Raw genomic sequence first — 27,291 nt, 5'->3', positions numbered from 1 at the left:
TATAATTCACTTCACTTATACACACACCATAATAATACTTGTATGTTTAATACGCTGACAATCCTTCAAGGCTTCATAGCTTACCAGAGTCGTACTTAAACATTTTGATAGATTTTTGAGCGCCGTGTGTAATGTTCTATATTTTCAATGGAACATTTAAAACGTTGGTGTTGTGTAGCCTACACTTATCTCTTATGTTTGACTGCCACCTGCAGGTCACACTTATCATTACACCATGTACCAAATAAAATAACTTCAAGGTGGGTAAGCTCAACTAAACTTATTCCTTACATTAGGCGCACCAGGTTATGAGGTGCACTGTCGAGTTCTGAGAAAATAATGATAATTGTAAGTGCGCCTTATAGTCCGGAAAATACAGTATGATTATTATTTATTCACCATACACTCAATTTTGGACGCGCCTCATTTATTGCAGTGTTCTTATGTGGATAATAATGCTGTTGACAACCACAATGAATGTTTATACACAGAGACAATGTTCGTACACCAAAACATATTTCTATTTGGTCTGTGGTTCCTAAATCGTACAATCAGGGGATCTTTAATTACTTTTACTTGTTTCCAAAACACACTATTACAAGTTCTTCGTTGTCCACACTGTCACACCATACATACTAACACACTGGAATATTTCTTACAGCGTTCCTCCAACTGAGCACATAAAAACTGAGTTTTCATTTTCATTTAGTTTCTCACAGTTTTCATTTCAATCTAATATGTGGCCCTCGAGTGTAGTATGTGGGGAGCACATGCTTAGATGCGCTGGTTCCAGAGGTGACTGTCATCAAATGTGCAGCCAAAAAAGGATTTTCACAAGTCTTCACATTGTGAGTGCTTGATAAGATTTGCTTCCACCCTGCCTGAGCAGAGCCGGCTTACACAGCATGCTTACCCACACACACACACACACACACACATGAACACACACACACACACACACACACACACACACACACACACACACACACACACACACACACACACACACACACACACACTTGCAAAAGCCAGGGTAGATATGGATTGAACTGAGCTTAACAGGAAATATAACATTTATGTCAGTGAGTCCCGACCACTAAAATGATCTGATTGCACTTAATTGACCTACAGGATGATGTGTTGAGTACAAATAATCTATCCATGCCAACAGTGTAAGGTGACAGGTAAAACAACCAGATCAGCGATTCTCAAACACTGGTGGTAGTACGCCAAATAATCACTAGTTTAAAGTACAGTGTTTTATTTTCCTATATTCCAACACAGTGTTACTGTTCAAACTGTGTAATGTTACAGAGGCCAAAAATATTAAATATGCTTAATTCAAATAGAACCTCTGCTGCGTTTTTTTATGAACACTTGGGCTTACTGCGCTACTGTTTTTTTAATGTTGGTCACTATGGTGGTACTTGGGGAAAATAGTTTAAGAGCCACAGAACTAGATTTTGCAATTTCAGGAGAAATTATATATATACATATATAATGTATAAGCGCCTTAGTGTCGCATATTTTCTTCATCGGTGCTATCTGAGGCGTAGCGCTGCCTGTTAACATTGCAGTGTATATATATATATATATATATATATATATATATATATATATATATATATATATATATATATATATATATATATATATATATATTAGGGGTGTGGGGAAAAATCGATTTGAATTTGAATCGCGATTCTCACGTTGTGCGATTCAGAATCGATTGTCATTTTTTTAAAATCGATTTATTTATTTTTTATTAATCCAACAAAACAATACACAGCAATACCATAACAATGCAATCCAATTCCAAAACCAAACCTGACCCAGCAACACTCAGAACTGCAATAAACAGAGCAATTGAGAGGAGACACAAACACGGAACAAACCAAAAGTAGTGAAACAAAAATGAATATTATCAACAACAGTATCAATATTAGTTACAATTTCAACATAGCAGTGATTAAAAATCCCTCATTGACATTATCATTAGACATTTATAAAAAAGAAAAAAAAAAAGAACAATAGTGTCACAGTGGCTTACACTTGCATCGCATCTCATAAGCTTGACAACACACTGTGTCCAATATTTTCACAAAGATAAAATAAGTCATATTTTTGGTTCATTTAATAGTTAAAACAAATTCACATTATGGCAATCAGTTGATAAAACATTGTCCTTTACAATTATAAAAGCTTTTTACAAAAATCTACTACTCTGCTTGCATTTCAGCAGACTGGGGTAGATCCTGCTGAAATCATATGCATTGAGAATCCTTTTGAATCGGGAAAAAAATCGTTTTTGATTCGAGAATCGTGTTGAATTGAAAAAAAAATCGATTTTGAATCGAATCGTGACCCCAAGAATTGATATTGAATCGAATCGTGGGACACCCAAAGATTCACAGCCCTAATATATATATATTAGGGCTGCAACTAACGATTAGTTTGATAATCGATTAATCTGTCGATTATTACTTCGATTAATCGATTAATGATCAATAATAATAATAATCCAGTATTTTATTGGGAAAAAACAGCATACTGGCACCATACTTATTTTGGTTATTGTTTCTTAGCTGTTTGAAAATGTTGCAGTTTATAAATAAAGGTTTATTTAAAAAAATAAAAAAATTTGAAAAAAAATAAAAAGCCTATGCGCATGCGCATATCCAACGAATCGATGACTAAATTGTTGCAGCCCTAATATATATATATATATATATATATATATATATATATATATATATATATATATATATATATATATATATATATATATATATATATATATATATATATATATAATGTCAGTAGCTCCTTTGACTTCCTTCATTTTACTTTATTCTTGGTATTCTTCTCAACTTTTCTAATCACTTATCTTTCCATCAACCACTATTAATGGTTCTTGGGTGCTTGTGTGTGTTTTCATTACTTTTCTTTTTCTTTTCGGGTCGTTTAGTGTTTGGCTGTGATCAGTTGCATGTATACACATATTTATTACATAAATAATATGTAAATATTACATATGTTATTTTATATTGCTACTATGGTACATTTTTATTCTACTTTATACCTTTAGTTTGTCCTCTTTTCGTGCCCTTGGATGCATTATCCTTTCCATCCTTTGTGACTGAGCTGTGTGGAACAATTTCCCTTGTGGATTAATAAAGTTTGTCTAAGTCTAAGTTAGCAGCGAACGTAGCTAAGAAAGCTAGCATGCTAATGTTTAGCATGCTACCAGTTAGCATGTGTCAAGTACCAAGACTGAGACGTAGACCTGCAAAAAAATAATTTTGATTATTTGTATACTAACCATTATCATGTGTCAAATACTAAGATATGTGACTTTGAGTTGTACACCTGCAAAAATAGGTTAAAAAAATTAAAGTTGGCAAGCTAGGATGCAATTAACATAAATAAGGAGCATTTTGACTTTGGAACTGTTGAAGTCGGTTGAGAAAGGTGGAAGTAGTGACACATTTTATTGGAGAATAAGTGCCGGCAGAACAATAGCTGGCAAAAAGTACATTAAGTCAATACAGTGGAACCTCAATTTATGAACTTACTTGGTTCTTCAACATTGTACTCAAACCAAAAAGTTTGCAGAGTGAAGCAGAGTTCCCCATAAGAATCAATGTAAACATATATAAATTGGCTCTATCCTCGACAAAAGTCCCAATTTTAATTTAAAAAAAACTGCACACTTTGAACACACTATAATGTATACCTGTATATCAAGGGTCACCAACGCGGTGCCCGCGGGCACCAGGTAGCCCGTAAGGACCAGATGAGTAGCCCGCTGGCCTGTTCTGAAAATAGCTCAAATAGCAGCACTTACCAGTGAGCTGCCTCTATTTTTTAAATTTTATTTATTTACTAGCAAGCTGGTCTTGCTTTGCTCTACATTTTTAATTCTAAGAGAGACAAAACTCAAATAGAATTTGAAAATCCAAGAAAATATTTTAAAGACTTGGTCTTCACTAACTGACAAAGAAAAAGATAACAGATTTGGTGTCCAGTTCAAAGTGTGACATGATTTATTTGAGAGTTGACTTTTGTATTTTGCATGAGTTATTATTTGTACAAACATGGTGCAAATTACTTTGCACCATGTTTGTACAAATGATTACATGATTTGTTAAAAATGTTAGTGGCTAGCTAGTTAAAATGGGATATTGTGATTTCACAAGACTGTGAAGTGATCATTTGAAAATGTTCAATTTGAAAAATGTGCACTTAGAGAAAATATAAAAATAAAGTGTTGCATATTGATATTTATCTGTTTCTATATATATTTATTGTGAGAAATCATTAAGATGATCAGTGTTTCCACAAAGATAAATATAATTAATTATTAATAATAACATAGAGTTAAAGGTAAATTGAGCAAATTGGCTATTTCTGGCAATTTATTTAAGTGTGTATCAAACTGGTAACCCTTCGCATTAATCAGCACCCAAGAAGTAGCTCTTGGTTTCAAAAAGGTTGGGGACCCCTGCTCTATATACAAGCAACTAACAAGGGGGTAATGGCTCAACATTCTCTTTTTTATCCAAACCACACTACAACATTGCAGCAAACTTTAATGTCAACATGCACACACACACACTAGAAAAGGAAAATAAGTTTACCTTGTGTCTGGAAATATTTGTGGCTTTGTTGAACACTCTGGGATTTTCGAAGTGGTATACTTGATTTCACGTAGTTGGCACTTGCGTTAGCACAAACTCGCAGTGTGAGACGATCCTTCATCAGCTTGTGTCCCGGTAGTGCCTTCCCCTTCGCTGTAATAAAGGTCCGCTGTGGCATATTTTTCGGTCTCATCACAATTAAAGACTTGCTGCGGAACAAATCCCCCTTCTCTGATAAAATAAAAAGGCTAACTGATTAAAGAGCTAGCTCAAAGTGGTTGTTTAGCAACCCCAAGCTATACAGCAAGACAGAGTTTGGACACATTTAAAGCATTTCTGATCACACAAAGTGATCTCTAAGGCTGACACAGCTCTGACCGGCGCAAGGTACACTATATTGCCAAAAGTATTTGGCCACCCATCCAAACGATCAGAATCTGGCAATCTGATGGACCAGTCTGGGTTTGGAGGTTGCCAGGAAAACGGTACATTTCGGACTGCATTGTGCCGAGTGTGAAATTTGGTGGAGGAGGAATTATGGTATGGGGTTGTTCTTCAGGAGTTGGGCTTGACCCCCGAGTTCCAGTGAAAGGAACTTTGAATGCTCCAGGATACCAAAACATTTTAGACAATTCCATGCTCCCAACCTTGTGGGAACAGTTTGGAGCTGGCCCCTTCCTCTTCCAACATGACTGTGCACCAGTGTACACAGCAAGGTCCATAAAGACATGGATGACAGAGTCTGGTGTGGATGAACTTGACTGGCCTGCACAGAGTCCTGACCTGAACCCGATAGAACACCTTTGGGATGAATTAGAACAGAGACTGAGAGCCAGGCCTTCTCCACCAACATCAGTGTGTGACCTCACCAATGAGCTTTTGGAAGAATGGTCGAAAATCGCAACCTTGTGGACAGCCTTCCCAGAGGAGCTGAAGCTATAATAGCTGCAAAAAGGTGGACTGACATCATTTTGAACCCTATCGGTTAGGAATTGGATGGCACTTCAAGTACATATGTGAGTCAAGGCAGGTGGCCAAAAACGTTCGGCAATATAGTGTATGACAGTTGTGGAAATAAACACGTCAGAAGTGACGCTCGCCGTCGAAGCTCTTCAAAATGGCCGCGCCCGTGTGTACGGGAAGTGATGTCATCCAAATGGCTTCAAGCAGCAGCATGCACAATGAATGAATAAATGAAGCGTTGGTACGCCAAGAAATATTTGGCGTGATGTAAACACTTATAAAGCGAAAAGGTCACAAATATTCGTAGACGTTCCATCGTATTTGCCTCGGCTTGATAAAAGTTGTTTTTGTTTGCCCCAGACTGTCTGTCTTAACTGTCCATACTTAGCCTTCTGCCTTGTGTGTGTGTGTAGGACCCAGCCGACGCTTCAAGCGAGTAGTGGAGACCATCCAGAGCCAGTTGTTAAGCACACACGACCAGCCTGGAGTCCAGCAGCTGTCTGGTGAGTAACATTTTCTCTACTTTTCTCCACCAAACATCCCCCATCCCCCCCTCATCACCCCCCTCTTCCAGCTGAATGTGCACGACTAGATAGCCTAGCCCGGCCTGCGCCTCCTCCTCTGCTCGAAATGCGCGGCCTCGCCAGGTGATTGGCTCTGCATGGTCGCCCTCGCCGCAAATAAACACTGGCAGGGTCAGAACATAGTCAGACGGTGAAGATTACAGTCAGGTACGGAGAGCTGATTCACACTCATACGCCTACTTCCACGAGTCGGAGCCTCGTCGCCATGGCAACACCATCGCCATGCGCTCCACTCCCGTATAGATGATGATGGCCGACCGTCTTCTTCTCCACGTGGGGTTTGTTGCTTCACGCTGTGGTTAGTCAGGGTAATGTCTGTCCAGCGATGAAGACTGAAGGACACCTTTAGCTCCTCTTCTTCTACTCTCTGCATCTTTCTTTATACCATTCTGTTTTGTCTCGTTATATTTATGGCAATAGCTCCCCCTGCTGGTCAGATAGCAGACCTGTTATGTGCCAGTCTCTAAATATTAAAATGATCTGTTCCTCCTCCTGTGCTCATTCTGTCATCATTCTGATCATACGTGCAACATATTCTGTAAACTTTGTTTTCAACATGATACAATTACAACATGATGCATCTCAGTCTCCACTTTCTCTTTTTAACATGATCAAAGAGGAGTAGGAAGAAGCAGAACTTATTTATTCCTACCCCTTTTTTCTCTTTCATAGTAATTGCTATCATTTTTTTTCACTTTCTGTTCTCAATTTGTTCTCAATTTACTCCATAAATAATACAAATATACTAGTAAAGTAAGTCGTAATTTACATAATGAGATGAATTAGATTATCTAATTTTCAATCAATTCAGAATGTTTGTCATAGTTCTTCTTCTTTGTACTTTGTAAACACTTTGAATTTGAACAGTTTCTTCAACTGAATCACATTAGTGCTTTGTTTGATTTCTGTACTTAATCCATTCCATAATTTAATTCCACATACTGATATGCTAAAGATCTTAAGTGTTGTTAGGGCATATAAATGTTTAAAAAAACATTGAAGGTTATATTTCTCTTCTTTTGTTGAGAATAATTGTTCTTTCAGTAGCAGGTCATGGTTTGCTTTGTACATAATTTTAGCTGTTTTAAAATTCACTATATCATTGAATTTCAATATTTTTGATTCAATAGATAAATTATTTGTACTGTATGTTCTCTATGTCCAACATGATGTATTATTCTAACTGATCTTTTTTGTAACACAGTAAGTGAATGAGGTGTACTTTTGTAGTTATTTCCCCATATTTCTACATAACTAAGATATGGTAACACTAGCAAGGAGTAGAGAACATGAAGTGATTTTTTTTTGTCCAATACATATTTTGCTGTGTTTGTTATTGGCATGTTTCTTGCCACCTTATGTTGTATATTTCTATATGAGATTTGCAGTTCATTTTATCATCAATTATTACACCCAAAATGTGTTTTAATTTACTCTTTCAATGTCTACTCCGTCTATTTGTATTTGTGTTTGACTTTCTCCCCTACTGCTACCGAATAACATTATTTTCATTTCACGAAGGTTTAAAGATAGTCTGTTTTTGTCAAACCATCTCTTCATTTCTTCTGTTATTTGTATTAACTTCTGTGTATTCTCTCCTGAACAAAACACAGTTGAGTCATCGGTTAATAGTACTAACTTTAAAGGCCTACTGAAATAATTTTTTTTTATTTAAACAGGGATAGCAGATCCATTCTATGTGTCATACTTGATCATTTCGCGATATTGCCATATTTTTGCTGAAAGGATTTAGTATAGAACAACGACGATAAAGTTCGCAACTTTTGGTCGCTGATAAAAAAAAAGCCTTGCCTATACCGGAAGTAGCGTGACGTCACAGGAGGTAGGATTCCTCACAATTCCCCGTTGTTTACAATGGAGCGAGAGAGATTCGGACCGAGAAAGCGACGATTACCCCATTAATTTGAGCGAGGATGAAAGATTTGTGGATGAGGAACGTGAGAGTGAAGGACTAGAGTGCAGTGCAGGACGTATCTTTTTTCACTCTGACCGTAACTTAGGTACAAGGTCTCATTGGATTCCACACACTCCTTTTTCTATTGTGGATCACGGATTTGTGTTTTAAACCACCTCGGATACTATATCCTCTTGAAAATGAGAGTCGAGAACGCGAAATGGACATTCACAGTGACTTTTATCTCCACGACAATACATCAGCGAAGCTCTTTAGCTACTGAGCTAACGTGATAGCATCTGGCTCCAATGCAGATGGAAACAAAATAAATAAATCCCTGACTGGAAGGATAGACAGAAGATCAACAATACTATTAAACCATGGACATGTAACTACACGGTTAATAATTCTCAGCCTGGCAAAGCTTAACAATGCTGTTGCTAACGACGCTGAAGCTAACTTAGCAACTTAGCAACCGGACCTCACAGAGCTATGATAAAAACATTAGCGCTCCACCTACGCCAGCCAGCCCTCATCTGCTCACCAACACCCGTGCTCACCTGCGTTCCAGCGATCGACGGTGCGACGAAAGACTTCACCCGATCACAGATGCGTTGGCGGCTAGCATCGGCTAGCGCGTCTGCTATCCAAGTAAGTACTCCTTGTTGTGTTGCTACAGCCAGCCGCTAATACACCGATCCCACCTACAACTTTCTTCTTTGCAATCTCCATTGTTCATTAAACAAATTGCAAAAGATTCACCAAAACAGATGTCCAGAATACTGTGGAATTGTTCGATGAAAACAGAGCAGTTTGTATGGTGACACATTGGGTATGAATAATTCCGTTGCCGTCGTGATGTCACGCGCATACGCATCATCCAAAGACGTTTCCAACCGGAAGTTTAGCGGGAAATTTAAAATTGCACTTTATAAGTTAACCCGGCCGTATTGGCATGTGTTGCAATGTTAAGATTTCATCATTGATATATAAACTATCAGACTGCGTGGTCGGTAGTAGTGGGTTTCAGTAGGCCTTTAAGTCCTTTGTAAATTTACAAATGTCCTTTATATAAAGATTGAACAATTTTGGTCCCAGTATTGATCCCTGTGGTACGCTTCAGGATATATTAAGCGTTGTACACATGTGTTCGCCTAGCTTCACGTATTGCTTCCTGTTGGTTAAGTAGCTTCTAATCCAGTTCAAGACCAACCTTCTGATGCCATACCGTTCTAATATTTTAAATAAAATATTGTGATTAATTGTGTCATATTCTTTAGTTAAATCCATAAACACTGCTGCTGCACACTCTTACCATCTATTGCATTGGTAATCTCTTCCGTTATTTAAATTAATGAAATTGATGTTCAAACGTTGGCTTTGTATCTCTATTGTTTATCTGTGAGTATTTTATGTTTAGAAATGTGTCCAATCTGTTATTAAATAGCTTTACAGTAATTTTTGAAAATTGTAAAAGTAGAGAAACAGGTTTGTAATTTGTAAGTTGGTGTTTGTCTCCAATCTTCCAAATCAGTACAACTTGTTCTAATGAATTTGGGAATGTGCCTGTGTGAAATGATAAGTTGTAGATATTCATTTAAGGTTCTGAAATCTCCTAGGTTACCGTATTTTCCGGTCTATAGAGCGCACCGGTATATTAGTTGTACCCATTAAATGTTAGGGGAAAAAATATTTCTTCATATATTAGCTGCACCGGACTATAAGCCACAGATATATATATTGTAAAATTAGTTATTTACACAATAAGATTCTGTTAATGTTTATTTACATACCTTAATTGTTTCCAAACGGTGTCTGTAACACAGCAGCAAAACAGTTGATGAAACAAAACAGAAGTCATTGTCATGGACCCACTAGATGAGGAAGCTAGTTCTTCAGACTCAATAACCCCACTGCGACGTCTTGGTGAATTTACTGAGGAATTTGTGAAACTGAAACAATATATGTCGTTGTGAGTTAATAATATGCGCCATAGCACAAACAATAACACACCTTTTCAGTGTATTTGCTTTTTTTGTAAACTATTTTTATTATGGCCGTCAGCATACAAAAATCCACAAATTAGCCGCTTTGTCTTATAAACCGCGGGGTTCAAAGTGTAGTAATAACGTAGCGTCTTATTGTCAGAAATTTTTATCGTTTCCATATCAATTCCATTACAATCAAGTGAGGTCTTGGATATACAATTATTCACAATTTTAACTATTTCCTTTTGTGTCACATTCGCGAGGAACATTGAGTTGGGATTTCTATCTATGGTGTTATTGAAGTCCTCAGTCTAGAATCATTTCCTCCAAATTTGGTCCAATATTTACAAAGTAATAATTGAAACTTTCAACTACTTCCTTTTATTGTCATTATTTATGCTCCCATCTGAGAAGCATTGGGAATAATCCTTCTTAGCACCATTTTTAAGAATGCCATTAAGGAAGCCCCATGTTGCTATCATATTGTTTTTGTTCCTGTCTAATAATTGACTAATATTATTTTCTACATGTTCGTAGTACGCTAGTTAGCTTGTTTTATAGTTGTACTTATTCTCTGCCCCTGTAGATATTTGTGTTAGAAATTATCTGTAAAATGTATTCTTATTGCAAACATTTTTTAATCCTTTTGTCATCCATGGTTGATTGTTCTTTTTCTTTTTCCTACTGAGTTGTTTCCATGGATCATGTTTGTCATAAAGCATCATGAACGATTTAGAAATGTACCATATGCTCCATCTTTTTATTGCACACATGATCCCAATTTTGAAAGCAATCACCCTCTTCTCTGTGCATAGTCTTCATAATCTTTTTGTTGCCATGTTCCTCTTCCTGTAGTTTCCATCATAGGTTGATATAAAAAGCATGTCTGAAATATGCTTTTTATATTTTATTTAGCTTAGCAGTCTAACAGTAGTGATGACTATAATGAGCTCATAAATACAGTAAACACATAACTAAATATAGTAAAAAAAAAAATGGATGGACACAAATAAATTATCCTTGAATATAAATAAAACTAAGATAGTGATGTTTGGAAATCGCAATATAACGTCTGAACAGAAAATAAGTATTGATGGTACCCAAATTGAAATCGTAAATGAGAATACATTTTTGGGAGTGATAATTGATAGTAAACTATCATGGAAACCTCATGTCAGACACATTAAAACAAAAATCTCCAAAAGCCTCGCAATTATAAACAAAGCAAAACTATACCTTAATGAAAATGCACTCCGTAGTCTATACTGCACCTTGGTACTGCCATACCTTACATACTGTGTTGGAGTATGGGGGAATACTTACAACACAATCCTCTGATCATATTGCAGAAAAGAGCAGTGCGGATCATTTACAACGTTGTTTTTTTAGAACATACTCATAATCTGTTTATGCAATCAAAGTTGCTAAAATTTGATGATCTTGTTAAATATAACACATCAATAATCTTATATAAAGCATTAAACAAATTATTGCAGACTAATCTACAACGGTTTTTTTGTAACATGAGTGCAGGCTCATAACTTGAGAGGCTTTGGATATTTCTCACTGCCGAGAGCTCAAACCAATCGTGAACGATTTTGTGTGCATGTATGCGGACTAAAACTCTGGAACAAACTGGACTTACAACACAAGCAATGCCAAACTATTAATCAATTTAAACTGTTATACAAACATCGGGTCTGGTTCAAATATAGAGATGAGGGTCTTTAAATTGACCTGCTGTTGTACTCTGTCTCAAAGTGTTAACATGTGCTCAATGTTTCCTTACCATTGTTGCTATGTTGTCTATTACCATTGTTGGTATGTTGTCTATTACCATTGTTGCTATGTTGTCTATTACCATTGTTGGTATGTTCATTCTTCCTACATTGTTGATACAATTATTGTTACAGTCTAATAATTTTTACCTGTGGTAATGCCACTATGATACAACATTTGTATAATCCTTAAACTAAGTAACAGTGAAACTCAATGTATCAATCACTGAATGGAGAACTGGGATTAAAAAAAATATCTTCTTCCCACTCCCTTTCAGGCAAAACTGGACAATCATGCTTACATACTGTACATTACCTTTTGCATTATATTAATTTACATTATTACGTGTTGTCAACCTTGTACTTTTTTTTTTAATGTCATCTCCTGAAATAAATGAATAAATGAAAAAAATATATATATATATATATATATATATATATATATATATATATATACTAAACAGCTGGAGCTGTGTTTATTTATATCCATATCGCTTTGCGTCAGTCAGTTCACAATAATTAGTGCCAAATCCACTAAGGCGGATACATACATACATAAAGATTTAAAAATGAAATGTATATATAAAAATGTAATAACAATCCTTTCATTTTCTCGAAAATCAACAATGCACCTTATAACCCGTTGCGCCTTATATATTTATAAATTCTGGTTGTGTTTATTCTGGTTATGGTACATGGTGTAATGATAAGTGTGACCAGTAGATGGCAGTGACACATAAGCGATACATGTTGATACCTGTTCAATAATTGACGCTAGCAAGTACCCGTAAGCGAGCAACACCAAAACTCGGATGTTCCATTGAGAATTTAGAACATTACACACGGCGCTCAAAAATCTTGTCAAAATCTTTTAGTATGACTTTGGTAAACTACGAAGCCGCACCGCTTGATGGATTGTTGGACAATTACGGTGACCGTAGTCAGACATACTGTAATTCAAAATACGGCTATTAAATGGCACCTGTTAGGAGACATACCGTATTTTTCTATAAGTCGCACCGGCCGAAAATGCATAATAAAGAAGGAAAAAAACATATATAAGTCGCACTGGAGTATAAGTCGCATTTTTTGGGAAAATGTATTTGATAAAACCCAACACCAAGAATAGACATTTGAAAGGCAATTTAAAATAAATAAAGAATAGTGAACAACAGGCTGAATAAGTGTATGTTATATGACGCATAAATAACCAACTGAGAACATGCCTGGTATGTTAACGTAATATATTATGGTAAGAGTCATTCAAATAACTATAACATATAGAACATGCTATACGTTTACCAAACAATCTGTCACTCCTAATTGCTAAATCCGATGAAATCTTATACGTCTGGTCTCTTACGTGAATGAGCTAAATAAATATTTGATATTTTACGGTAATGTGTTAATAATTTCACACATAAGTCGCTCCTGAGTATAAGTCGCACCCCCGGCCAAACTATGAAGAAAACTGCGACTTATAGTCCGAAAAATACGGTATTGTCTGGTGTTTTGTTTGGCCCTACTATGCAAAACCAACTTTTCCTACCTATAGTTTTTTGATGTTGTGTATTTAGGGTCTACATAAGTCCCAAAAATTTGCACGCAGCCGCCATCGGGTTGTAGTCAATAAGGTCCTTCTTTTCTCTCTATCCTCTTGTTGCGGGGCATTTATCCTCCGCTGTTGCCATTTCTAATACAAAGTAGCGTACAGCTCTGACGTACATTTGTCAGTAGACTCGCTATGGAAGCACTAAAAACTACAACAAAGGTGACGGGGAGAAGACGCTGTCGAAGTGGAGGCACGTAAATTAGACTGTCCACAAAACGGTGCATCCTGAAGAGACGGTCAGAAGACGACTTGTAGATGATCTGTGAAACCTAATCTATGTAACATTTTTACCAAAGAATACCCATTACATGTTATGCAGACCAGAAGGAAGTGTTTTATATGTAGGAAAAATCACAATATGAACCTCTAGTGTGCCTTATAATCCTGTGCGCCTTATGGTCCGAAAATACTGTAGTCATTTATTTATAATCTCTTTGTTTTTAATACATTTAATTATATTTATTTATTTCCCTTTACATTTTCATTTATTGTTTTAACATTTTGCCCTTTCTTTTATTTCCTTCACTACTGCATACGTCCTTAACCTATGACTATTACTTGTTTATTACGCGATAACTTTCAAACAGAGGAAGTGAACAAGCAGAAGGGATATGATTAAATAATAAATCATAATAAAAATAAGTTCTGCTTCTTCCTACTCTTTTTGGGACATGTAGGATTGTGCAAATGTAACCACGTGATGTTCCTAAATGTGTTTAACATATCCAAAACTAATCAACACATGAGCAATAAAAGTATTTTTAAAATGCAAAAAAAAAAGATAAGGAATGATATTCTAACCCTTCTTGAGAAGAGGACGTTCACGTTTAAACACATCTTAGTGCAGTACTTGACCACAGCACCTTTACAATCAGATAACAGCTGCAATTACCTGGTTAGAAAAAGGAAGTCATTTGCATTCCGTCTTTTCAAAAGGCCTCATCAATCCTCATCACTGTGTCCTTAATCTCCGTCGTGAGTACCTTGAGGAGCACAATGGGGTTTTTAGTTCTAAGGACACACTAAAACCCAAGTCAAATAACAGCAGAATTCTGCTGCTTTTAGGAATCTGTTGAAAAAACACAAATCAAAGATCCGGTTTGGGAGGAATCTCAGGGCATTCAATCGATCGCAAATGGAATGTTCCGAGTAAGCTTCATCAGTTAATGTTCATGGACTTAGATTGGTTAAGATCTAGTCTAAGACTTACATTGGTCAGATCTAGTCTAAGATTTAGATTGATCTGACCAATCTAGACTTAGATTGGTCAGATCCAGTCTAAGACTTAGATTGGTCAGATCCAGTCTAAGACTTAGATTGGTCAGATCCAGTCTAAGACTTAGATTGGTCAGATCTAGTCTAGCGGCTGGTGCCAAAACCCCAAATATTTATACTCCAAAACCAGGAGAGGGTTTCTGGGCAAGGATGGTTTTGCCCTATCGCAGTGAGAAAAACAACTGTTGAGAAGCAAACAAACAATCCTACTGTCAAAGCTCATGACAGTTGTTGTGTAATTTCCCCTCGTTAGCATTGAAGTATTGTCTAGTTGTGGTCGATTGAATGCCCTGAGATGACAATGACCTGTATGAATGAGAACATCCACAGACATGTTTGGGAGGAACATTGCTGTTTTTAAGCGCCTTCTGCCATTACATGAATCAAAGATCCTCTATACACAGGGCAACTGTTGAAAAAAAAACCTCAAAGAACCTCCATATAACAGGAAAGTTCTTCTCTTTCCAGGAATCTGTTGAAAATCACATGTCAAAAATCCTTTACGATAGGAACATTGCTGTTATTAAGCACCAATTGCAATTACATGAATCAAAGATCTTCTATATAACAGGACAAAGTTGCGGTCTTTAGAATCTGTTGAAAAACACTCGCCAAAGGATCTTTGGCGAGTGTGTGTGTGTGTGTGTGTGTGTGTGTGTGTGTGTGTGTGTGTGTGTGTGTGTGTGTGTGTGTGTGTGTGTGTGTGTGTGTGTGTGTGTGTGTGTGTGTGTGTGTGTGTGTGTGTGTGTGTGTGTGTGTGTGTGTGTGTGTGTGTGTGTGTGTGTGTGTGTGTGTGTGTGTGTGTGTGTGGGGTGTATAGTGTAGCGTCCCGGAAGAGTTAGTGCTGCAAAGGGTTCTGGGTAGGGATGTCTCGATCCGATATTGATATCGGAAATCAGTCCGATATTAGCCAAAAAAGTGAATATCGGATTTTATCGGACTGAATCTAAAAACTCCGATATAAGCGCTCCGATATAAGCTGTCCATTTACCGCTGCAGCACGTCTATAATAGGTGACTCTGGTTTGATCACACTCCAACACAGTAGGTAGCGGCAATGCCCCTTAATTAACGTTGGTGCCGGCCGCGGAAGAAGAGCGTCTCTGATCCAGCATGCACAGCCCACGTGATCACAACAACGACAACGCGTGTGCTTGCAGCAAAGTGTAGTGATGTCGGCTGTGTGGAAGTATTTTAACGTAAACTCTGACAAAGACGTTGCCGCTAAATGCAACATTTGTCAGGCGCAAGTGTCCCGTGGAGGGACAGAACCGGGAAGGTTCAATACAAGCAACCTCATCGCACATTTGAAAAAACACCACAAAAAAGAACATGAGGATTTTCACGGGAGCAGCAAGGCGAAGCAACAAACCTCTGGCTCGCTTCAGCAACCCACGCTGGCTGAAAGCTTTGCAAGACGTGACAAACTACCACGGGACAGCAAAAAGGCAATGGCCATAACAGAAAAGATAGCCCAGTTTATTGTGCTTGATGACCAGCCCCTGTCGGTGGTGAGTAATGTCGGGTTTAAACGCGTAATGGAGCACCTCCAACCTCGCTACATGATTCCTAGCCGCCACTACATTGTAGACAAAACTATACCCCAGATGCACGAAGAGGTTAAAAAGTGTATTGCCGCACAGCATGCCGAAATGCTTATCTTCTTAAAAACAAATCTCCACATTATGCTCGTACTGCAGAAAGTGGAGAAGGAGGAGGAGGAGTACTAAGGGTAGTCAGCACTGACTGATTATTATTTATTTTATGCTCTTGTTATTAGAGTGATATGTTTATTGTGTTTATACTATTCTTCAGTGATGACTAAGAGTAATTACTACATTGTTTTGGGCACAGTCAGTCAGTGAAACTGGAGCTGTGAACTCTTAACTTAGAGCAGTTGGACAGTGGACAATATTGTGTTGTTTTTGTTGTTTTTGTCCCTGCCCACAGTTGTTTCCAACATATGCTGACAGTAAAAAAATAACTGAAGTGAACTTGAATTGTTTGCACTTTAAAATGTTTTTTTTTTTTTAATTGGATTTATTTAGGTTATTTTTCAGGGTCTTCTAATTTATTTTTAATTTATTCTATTCAATTGTATAATTATGTTGGTATTAGTGGTTATTTTGCACTTTAAATATAACATTTTGTTTTTATTGGATTTGTTGAGGTAACACTCCTATGCTGAAGGTTAAAATTTATGTAACCAATTGGTTAATAATAAATGGGTCAGTTTTTCCTATACCTACTCTTGCTGACTATTGTTTTCTGTTTTAACACTACAACATCAGTAACAGTAACATCACTTTATCAAGCCTTTTCTAACATTCCACACAACAAAATAAGGAATAAATATATGTATGATTCGTGCCTATATCGCATCGTATTGATATCGGTATCGGCCAATACTCAAGGCTACAATATCGGTATCGTATCGGAAGTGAAAAAGTTGTATCGGGACATCCCTAGTTCTGGGTATTTGTTCTGTTGTGTTTATGGTAAATGGTAAATGGGTTGTACTTGTATAGCGCTTTTCTACCCCTTTTTAAGGAGCCCAAAGCGCTAGGACAGTATTTCCATATTCACCCATTCACACACACATTCACACACTGATGGCGGGAGCTGCCATGCAAGGCGCTAACCAGGACCCATCATTTATGTTGTGTTACGGTGCGGATGTTCTCCCAAAATGTGTTTGTCATTCTTGTTTGGTGTGGATTCACAGTGTGGCGCATATTTCTAACAGTATTAAAGTTGTTAATATCACTACCCTCAGTGTAACCTGTATCGATGTTGATGAAGTATGCGCTGCATTCACGTGGGTTTGCGTACAGAAGCCGCACATATCTTGCGGCTGGGCCAGCACGTTGTTAGAATGGATGAAAAGCGGACGTGACGATAGCTCGTAGAGGACGTTAAAAGCAGTGCCTTTAAGGCACGCCCCCAAGACTGTGGTCCGGGTGGAATACGAGATATAAAGACTGATGAACACCTTCATTCGATAATGAAGGTTGCCTCAGTTCAAAGCCTGAGCCCTGACATTAATGAACTAGCATTCAAGGAAAGATGCCAGGTATCTGGCTTGGGCACATCAGATTAGATCAGTGTGTTGCAAACTGAGCAGTTTAAAGGCCTACTGAAATGAATTGTTTTTATTTAAACGGGGATAGCAGATCTATTCTATGTGTCATACTTGATCATTTCGCGATATTGCCATATTTTTGCTGAGAGGATTTAGTATAGAACAACGACGATAAAGATTGCAACTTTTGGTATCTGATAAAAAAAAGGCTTGCCCCTACCGGAAGTAGCGTGACGTAGTCAGTTGAACATATACGCAAAGTTCCCTATTGTTTACAATGATGGCCGCATGAAGTGAGAGAGATTCGGACCGAGAAAGCGACAATTTCCCCATTAATTTGAGCGAGGATGAAAGATTTGTGGATGAGTAAAGTGCAAGTGAAGGACTAGTGGGGAGTTGAAGCTATTCAGATAGGGAAGATGCTGTGAGAGCCGGGGGTGACCTGATATTCAGCTGGGAATGACTACAACAGTAAATAAACACAAGACATATATATACTCTATTAGCCACAACACAACCAGGCTTATATTTAATATGCCACAAATTAATCCTGCATAAAAACACCTGCGTGTTTGTTACGCTAGCTCCTAGCTCCTCTGCTAGCTCCTAGCTCCATAGAACACGCCAATACAATTCAAACACCTGATCAACACACACAATCACTCAGCCCAAAAGACCGTTCACCTAACCCAAGGTTCATAAAGCTTATATATTTTTAAAAAGTTACGTACGTGACGCGCACATACGGTCAAGCTATCAAATGGTTAGCAGCCAAGGCTGCATACTCACGGTACCTGATATTCAGCTGGGAATGACTACAACAGTAAATAAACACAAGACATATATATACTCTATTAGCCACAACACAACCAGGCTTATATTTAATATGCCACAAATTAATCCTGCATAAAAACACCTGCGTGTTTGTTATGCTAGCTCCTAGCTCCTATGCTAGCTCCTAGCTCCATAGAACACGCCAATACAATTCAAACACCTGATCAACACACACAATCACTCAGCCCAAAAGACCGTTCACCTAACCCAAGGTTCATAAAGCTTATATATTTTTTAAAAGTTACGTACATACGCAAAAAAAAGTTGCGCACATACGGTCAAGCGATCAAATATTTAGAAGCCAAAGCTGCATACTCACAGTAGCACGTCTGCGTCTTTGTCATCCAAATCAAAGTAATCCTGGTAAGAGTCTGTGTTGTCCCAGTTCTCTACAGGCGTCTGTGTATCGAAGTCAAAAGTCCTCCTGGTTAGAGTCTCTGTTATCCGAGTTCTTCCATCTTGACTGCATCTTTCGGGAATGTAAACAAAGAAGCGCCGGCTGTGTACTGTTGTTGCTGACTACGTTCGAAAAATGCGTCCATTTCGCACCGACAACTTTCTTCTTTGCTTGCTCAGCTTCCTTCTCCATAATGCAATGAACATGATTGCAACAGATTCACGAACACAGATGTCCAGAATACTGTGGAATTATGAAATGAAAACAGAGCTTTTTCGTATTGGCTTCAATGTGGAAGGCATACCCGTGTTCGCCGGGCTACGTCACGCGCATACGTCATCCTCAGAGGCGTTTCGAACCGGAAGTTTAGCGGCAAATTTAAAATGTCCCTTTATAAGTTAACCCGGCCGTATTGGCATGTGTTATAATGTTAAGATTTCATCATTGATATATAAACTATCAGACTGCGTGGTCGGTAGTAGTGGGTTTCAGTAGGCCTTTAAAGTCCTGAATGGTTGGTTTATTCATTTTTATTTTATTTTCAAATGTATTAGCCTGTGGAAAAAGTTAATGTTGATATTTACCTCAGAAGGCTGCAAATAGAAAAGAGGCATTGTATTTGATATGCCATTGATATTTTTTAATTATTATTATTATTATTTGAAACTCGATTTTGCATGTCACTATAAAGTTATATAAGCCTTGCTTGTTCAATATTCAATGCAAAACTTGTTTGGGTCCCTATTAAAGGCCTACTGAAATGAAATGTTCTTATTTAAATGGGCATAGCAAATCCATTCCATGTGTCATACTTGATCAATTCTCGATATTGCTATATTTTTGCTGAAAGGATTTAGTAGAGAACATCGACAATAAACTTCGCAACTTTTGGTCGCTGATAAAAAAAGCCTTGCCTGTATCGGAAGTAGCGTGATGTCACAGGTTGTGGAGCTCCTCACATCTGCACATTGTTTACAATCATGGCCAGCAGCAGCGAGAGCGATTTGGACCGAGAAAGCGATGATTACCCCAATAATTTGAGCGAGGATGAAATATTTGTGGATGAGGAAAGTGAGAGTGAAGGATTAGAGGACAGTGGAAGCGATTCAGATAGGGAAGATGCTGTGAGAGGCGGGTGGGACCTGATATTCAGCTGGGAATGACTAAAACAGTAAATGAACACAAGACATATACATACTCTATTAGCCACAACACAACCAGGCTTATATTTAATATGCCACAAATTAATCCGCATAACAAACACCTACCCCCTCCCGTCCATATAACCCCCCAATATAAATAAAACACCCGCACAACACACTCAATCCCACAGCCCAAAGTACCGTTCACCTCCGCAAAGTTCAGACAGCACATACATTTCCCCAAAGTTACGTACATGACATGCACATAGCGGCACGCACGTACGGGCAAGCAATCAAATGTTTGGAAGCCAAAGCTGCGTACTCACGGTAGCGCGTCTGCTATCCAACTCAAAGTCCTCCAGGTTGTGTTGCTGCAGCCGGCCGCTAATACACCGATCCCACCTACAGCTTTCTTATTTGCTGTCTTCATTGTTCATTAAACAAATTGCAAAATATTCACCAACACAGATGTCCAGAATACTGTGGAATTTTGCAAAGAAAACAGACGACTTAATAGCTGGCCACAATGGTGTCCCAATATGTCCGCACAATCCGTGACGTCACGCGCAAACGTCATCATACCGAGATGTTTTCAGCAGAATATTTTGCGGGAAATTTAAAATTGCACTTTACTCATTGGCATGTGTTGCAATGTTAAGATTTCATCATTGATATATAAACTATCAGACTGCGTGGTTGGCAGTAGTGGGTTTCAGTAGGCCTTTAAAAGGTTCATTCGAGTCATACCAAAGACTATAAAAATGGGACCCATTACCTCCCTGCTTGGCGCTCAGCATCAAGGGTTGGAATTGGGGGTTAAATCACCAAAATGATTCCCGGGCGCGGCACCGCTGCTGCTCACTGCTTCCCTCACCTCCCAGGGGGTGAACAAGGGGATGGGTCAAATGCAGAGGACCAATTTCACCACACCTAGTGTGTGTGTGACAATCATTGGTACTTTAACTTTAACTTTAATTTGTTCAACCTTGGCCCGAGGCTTTGTTTAGTTTTAAATGTTGGCCCACTCTGTATTTGAGTTTGACACCCCTGCACTAAATGCTAACACCCGAATAAGTTTTTCAACTTGTTTAAGTCGGGGTCCACGTTAATCAATTCATGGTACCAAAAACTTATGGGTCGCGTCACTCTTTGAGCAGAATAAATCAAAGAAAGGTACCTTGTGTCCAGTGGGTTAATTACGTGTCCTGTCCAGCTCCGTGTCGTCCTCGTGTTCCCCGAACAAAGCGTGCTCCCAGTTTTCAGCGTGACTTCAAAGGCGGAACAGGTGCGCGGTACCTTCCGGTCCAAAACCTCTCCCCTCCGTCTCCCACGTAGCCAGAGGCACTCCGAGTGCTATCAGGTGTCCGTCTTGTCTCGTTGTCCAGTTCGGTAACGATCCCCTGCAAGCTCCGTGATTCCCCCCCGTGTGGGCGACATCTTCGAGCGAGGTTGTTTTGCTATAAGCTCGATATGCTAGTAATTAGCGCCAAAAACACAGTCCACGGCTCCTCTTTGGAACTACTGTCTTTTCCCACTAATCACCCACTCACAACGGCTTCTCTTATCGACAAACCATGGCACAAAACTTGGCTGAAAGTTCTAAAACATAAGAACTTTAACTATCGCTGTCTTTCGAGCATCCCGCTTGTCTCGTCTTTCTCTACACACAGTTCCACGTCCCCTTCAAGGACCGTAAAAAAAAAATCTCCACAAATACCATATTGTAAATAAAACAAATATTTCACTTTTTTTTTTACCTTGTAACTATGTTTTTTAACCATTTTTACTGAACCATCTGTTTTTTTTAATGAATCAATACATTAAATACAATGAATTATCTTTTTAACTTTTACAATAATGTATCTAATGTACTTTATATTACACATGGATTATTATCCGGGTTACAATGATATTAACATTGCTGTTTTTAAGCACCTACTACCAGGGCCGGCCCGTGGCATAGGCCGTATGGGTGAGGGCGGACCTACGTCACTTCCGCCTACCAATGCCCTAGCAACCGGGAATTCGTTGAAAACAAACCAGCTCACAGCGAACACAGCATTGACAGAAAAAGCATTTAACGAGCGTTGTGGCTTGGAAGTCGGCGTTTAATCCTTTATTTACGCATTTTTACTTATTCGCATATCGTGTGAAAAAACGAAAATGTATTATTTGCGTCAGACTCGTCTCAGTGAACTTTAAAGCTTCTCAGGCTTAGCTTAGCTTGCTAGTTAGCTTAGCCTGCGCGCTACTAAGAAAGAGACGCGGAAGTTATCAACAACAAGATCAAGTGTTAGTGTATAAAATATTGAGAGATTTGGCAACATGAAAATTATAGGGTTTATTGGTTTTTAAAAACCCAACTGTTAAGTGCAAATTTAAACGAAACCGGTTTTCGAAAATAGCTAGCTAGGCTATAGACTATATAGTATATTACTTACTTAACTTCATCCTCTTCTTCCCGGATGGGAAATAAGGCTTCGACGACTCGACGCCATTCATCTCGCTGCTGTGCTCGTCTCTGTGCCTCGCCCCATGTAAGCTTAATCTCTTTCAGCTCCCCTTCAACTGTTCTTCGCCAGGTGTTCTTTGGCCGCCCTGGCTTACGTTTTCCCGGTGGTGTCCATCTTAACGCTGCCTTTGGTATCCTCTCGTTGTCCGGTTTTCGAAAATAGCTAGCTAGGCTATAGACTATATAGTATATACCGCATGTTATTTTTGTACAACAACAACTTCAGCTGTCGAACGTTATAAGGTACAAATTGAACAAGTACAACATTAGCACGGACGTATAGCCAAGTTGTGGTTAAGAAGGTGGATTTTTGTTCCTTATATTTACCAGAAACGAAGTGATCCGAACACACGACCCGGGACTTTGGGGGACTCTAGTGAGAACCGTCCTCGTTTTCCCAGTGTAAAGCTGCGAGCCATTTGTCTCGTCTCTGTGGGCTTTTATCACGCTTTGGCAGAACAAAATACAACCTTTGTTTTCCCTGTTTCCAGTTGTGGTTAGCACAACCAAAAACAACACAGTTTTTCGGCATTTTGGAGGCAGAATGACGGGTTTAACCGGCATAGGTCGACAGGTTAAAGAGTAATGGCAACGGTTTGTTTTCAACGCCAGTCTGGTTGCTATGGCTCGAAGAACCCGTAAGTAGCTCAGTTGCCCGGATATCGGCCCTCACCCATAGGCAAATGCTAAAGGCGCCGTCCATCAGGGGGCGCCACGCCAGTGCCACAAATGTTGGAGAAAAAAAAAAAAAGTTGGTACTATTATTTTTAAATACAAAAAATAATCCCACATTAATTAAAATGCAAAGTAAAGCCTATTTAATAGAAATATTATTTGTTACAACATTACCCCCCCCCCATTTTAGTTAAATGTAAATTGTGCTTTGGATCAAAGATCCCATCTACTGCCCAAAACAGCAATTCAAATGTGCTGAAACAAGCTACATGAGCAACATGCTTCGACGAAGCTAGTAAAGAGAGACAGAGACTCCAATGCTACTTTCCCTCCACCACCACCACTTAAGGATTAGCTGCCTCTGCTCATCATGCAGCACTGAAGGTACACACTCTGTCAATCAATGTTCCCTGTAAGTGTTCATGTGTGAGCAAACGCAAAAAGTCCCTGAGCATTGAGTGGAGCCCATGTGAGCAACATCACACGTGCACACTGTGGCTACACCAGCAGCACACCTGTCCCAAACCTGACTAAATAAAAACTTTAATCTCCATCCATACATCCATTTTTTACCGCTTGTCCCTTTCGGGGTCGCTGGAGCCTATCTCAGCTGCATTCAGGCGGAAGGCGGGGTACACCCTGGACAAGTCCCCACCCATCGCAGGGCCAACAGATAGACAGACAACATTCTCTTATTATTATAATCAAATGACTGCAGTCATTTCCAGTTCTAATATAAGTGTTCAGGCCCACTTACAATGACAATAACAACAAATATTGTTTTTCATGAACTGTGTACTTGTATTGTTTGTCTGGGTGGAGGTCCTGCTTTGGAAATAATTTGTACCCCTTCCAGACATTGCATTTAGTTCCCATTAAAACATTCACATGTTGCACAATGAGATGTAAGCAGGGGATCATGTGTACATTCCTGCAACTTAATATAGTTTTATTAGTATTTATTTAATATACTAACAGCATTCAATGATTAATATTTATAAATTAAGATTCCTAATAAATGACACTAGAATAAGCACACATTTGATTGGTAAATCATAGTGTAACGACCTGGAATGACACTTTATGTGTGGTGTTGGAGTTGTCCCACGTTTTGTGTGGTTGTAAACGCATCACTGGCTAAGTGCCATATGTGCATGTGTTGGCGCAAGTGAGAAAGAGCGAGCGGCTGCTGTTGATATAACAAAGTTGCTTTTGGTCTGGTTTGTACTGCAGAAAATGACCACTTTTGCTAGATATCATTTTTTTACTAATGTTTTGGTGATGTGTTTATGGCCGACAATAAAGAGTTTTGCTCAGTAAAGTGATGGATGGAATTCATGTCCTCAAAGCGTCTCCACAGACGTTACAATATTTGAACAATGATGACGAAAACTGTTTTCTCTGTCGTGTCCGTGTGTCGAAAATTGTTATGCGCTTATTTTTTTATTTGATTTTGTGCGTGGCATAGATTTGCCGTGCGCAGAGGACGCTTGAGCAGTGTGCAATTGCACAGGCGCGCACCGTAGAGGGAACGTTGCTGTGAATTCTCTTATATACTCTTTCATTCTAGACTTCTAGAGTTTTTGATTATCACATCACTCTAAATGTATAGACTATAAAGTTCACAAACATAAAGAGGGATGCTAGAGGGCCAGGCCAATCTTTCCTTATCTCTAAACTAAAACTGGGGAAATGTGTAGAGTGTTCTGGGCTTCAGACATGATTTTGTGTCAGAATTCCTTGAGGAAAAAATGCCTGGTTAGGCTTTGTGTATGTAGTGTGTGCCTTTCTTGCTTTTCAGCTATGCTGTTATTATGCTGTTTGTTACTTATGCATGTTATGTTGCAGCTATTTAAAATAGTTTTGTCAATTTGTTCTGGCCAAAAACAAATTGGCCCTTTGAAACATATCTTTGTCTTTGTGTGTTGTATGTAGAGCACATTGCTTAGCAGAGTTGAGTGATGCAAATGCATGTCAAGTTGATCAACACATTGTATTATTCTCCAGTGCAATAACAGTACTGAAATGAAGGCTAAAAGGGCATTAATGGGAGCTTTAAAAAAAAAAAAGAAGAAAAAATAAGTAACTAAATAGTTACTTTTCACAGTAACGCATTAATTTTTGGTGTAAGTAACTGAGTTACTTTTAAAATGAAGTAACTAGTAACTGTAACTAGTTACTGGTTTTCAGTAACTAACCCAACACTGGTGATAGTAACCTGGCTTTTTAGCATTAAGCTAATGTTACATGATTCGGCAATTGCTAATCAATAAATAGCTAGTTCTGTTTTAACGTCGGGTTAATATTGTGGAGGGGGCTAAATTGTTATGGAAAATAATAATGTAACGTTAGGTAATTACAGTACTCCCACGGTCCCACCTTACATTCCTCAGAGACATTTGTATTAGATCTTTTAAGCAGGTGTTTTTTGTTTACATTGTTATTGCCTTCTGGTTAGCTAATGTTTGCCCTGCATGTAATAGTCACTTTTCCACCCCTTTATATATTAGGTATAGTTGTAAGCCTAGTTGTTAAAGTGCACATCATTAATGTTAATTAAGCAATATCACATGAGAGGGAATGCTGTTTTTTAATTTGAGCACTGCTGTGATTCGGTTAAAGATAATCATAACATAACATTCTCTTATAATATATTATACTGTTACTTTACATTCTGCTATTCAGCATTTCACTTTAATGATGACAATAAATTGTCAGATATTCATTTTTTATTTTTTGTATTCATTTATTTATTCACATTTTTTTTTATCTTGTTAACTATTCTGATTGTTAATTTGCTTTCTTTAAGTAAAAAAAAAAGGTCAAAGACAAAGCTATTCGGTTTCTTGTGAGTATATACACTTCACTGCCGATGTGGGGGGGCGCCACCTAAAATCTTGCCTAGGGCGCCAGATTGGTTAGGGCCGGGCCTGCCTACTACAATTACATGAATCAAAATGCAACACGGAACGACACAGGAGGTCCTTCATACCGATTGTATAATGCATATGTTCCTTCTTGACTGCACTTAAATGTAGAATATATGTATAATATATTTATATTATTCACATGTGAATAATGCTGTATAGTATTTATTGTCTATTGTGAGCGAACTGTGGTGCTGAATTTCCCCCAGCGATCAATAAAGTACTTTCTATTCTATTCTAAATATCCTCTATACACAGGATAGTTCTGCTGTTTCCAGGAATCTGTTGAAAAACAGCGTCAAAGATCCTCTACGATAGGAGCATTGCTGTTACTAAGCAACAATTGCAATTACATGAATCAAATATCTTTTATATAACAGGACAACATTGCTGTCTATAGGAATCTGTTGAAAAACTCTCGCCAAAGATCCTGTATAGAATAGGATAATTCTGCTATTCTAGAAGTCTGACATGCGTCAAACATCTTCTATGATATTAACATTGCTGTTTTTAAGCACAAATACATGAATCAAAGATCCTCTACGTAACAGGACAGTGTTGCTGTTTTTAGGAATCTGTTGAAAATACACTTGTCAAAGATTGTTTATATACTGTAACAGGCTAATTCTGCTGTTTTAGAAATATGTTGAAAAAACATGGGTCAAAGATCCTTTATGAGAGGAACAATGCTGTCCGCAAGTCGAATATCTTCTATATAACAGGCACATTCTGCTGTTTTAGAAATATGTTGAAAAAACACGAGTTAAAGATCCTTTATGAGAGGAACAATGCTGTTCAAAGGTCAAATATCTTCTATATAACATGCTGCTGCTTTTAAGAATATATTGAAAAAACATGAGTCAAAGATCCACTATGAGAGGAACAATGCTGTTCACAGGTCAAAGACCTTCTATATAACAGGCAATTTCTGCTGTTTTAAGAAATATGTTGAAAAAACATGGGTCAAA

The 27,291-nt window shown here is 38.2% G+C and overlaps 1 protein-coding gene and 1 long non-coding RNA gene across 14 annotated transcripts in view; one reads left to right on the top strand and one right to left on the bottom strand.

The window, feature by feature from the left end:
* The window catches only part of brsk2a (BR serine/threonine kinase 2a), a 473,215-nt gene that overhangs the window by 443,197 nt on the left and 2,727 nt on the right, over nt 1-27,291 (top strand). For 11 of the 12 annotated variants that reach the window (XM_062035565.1, XM_062035564.1, XM_062035556.1 and 8 more), the window contains one exon: nt 6,017-6,106. In XM_062035565.1, the coding sequence (XP_061891549.1) occupies nt 6,017-6,106 (90 nt within the window). Of the gene's footprint in view, nt 1-6,016; nt 6,107-6,177; nt 6,946-27,291 lie in introns of those variants that run through there. The other variant, XM_062035557.1, reaches the window with a different exon arrangement.
* LOC133641665 (uncharacterized) lies at nt 6,180-21,909 on the bottom strand. Of its 2 annotated transcripts, none has more exons than XR_009824320.1 (3): nt 21,387-21,909; nt 14,373-14,463; nt 6,180-6,616 (listed from the first exon to the last, which is right to left on the bottom strand). It is a non-coding gene; the product is annotated as an uncharacterized LOC133641665 (long non-coding RNA). The 2 variants fall into 2 exon arrangements; XR_009824321.1 differs by having other exon boundaries at nt 6,180-6,613.

Source organism: Entelurus aequoreus, linkage group LG24 (assembly GCF_033978785.1).
Source record: "Entelurus aequoreus isolate RoL-2023_Sb linkage group LG24, RoL_Eaeq_v1.1, whole genome shotgun sequence".
NCBI classification, from domain to species: Eukaryota; Metazoa; Chordata; class Actinopteri; order Syngnathiformes; family Syngnathidae; genus Entelurus; species Entelurus aequoreus.
This window is presented reverse-complemented; position numbering and strand designations above follow the sequence as displayed.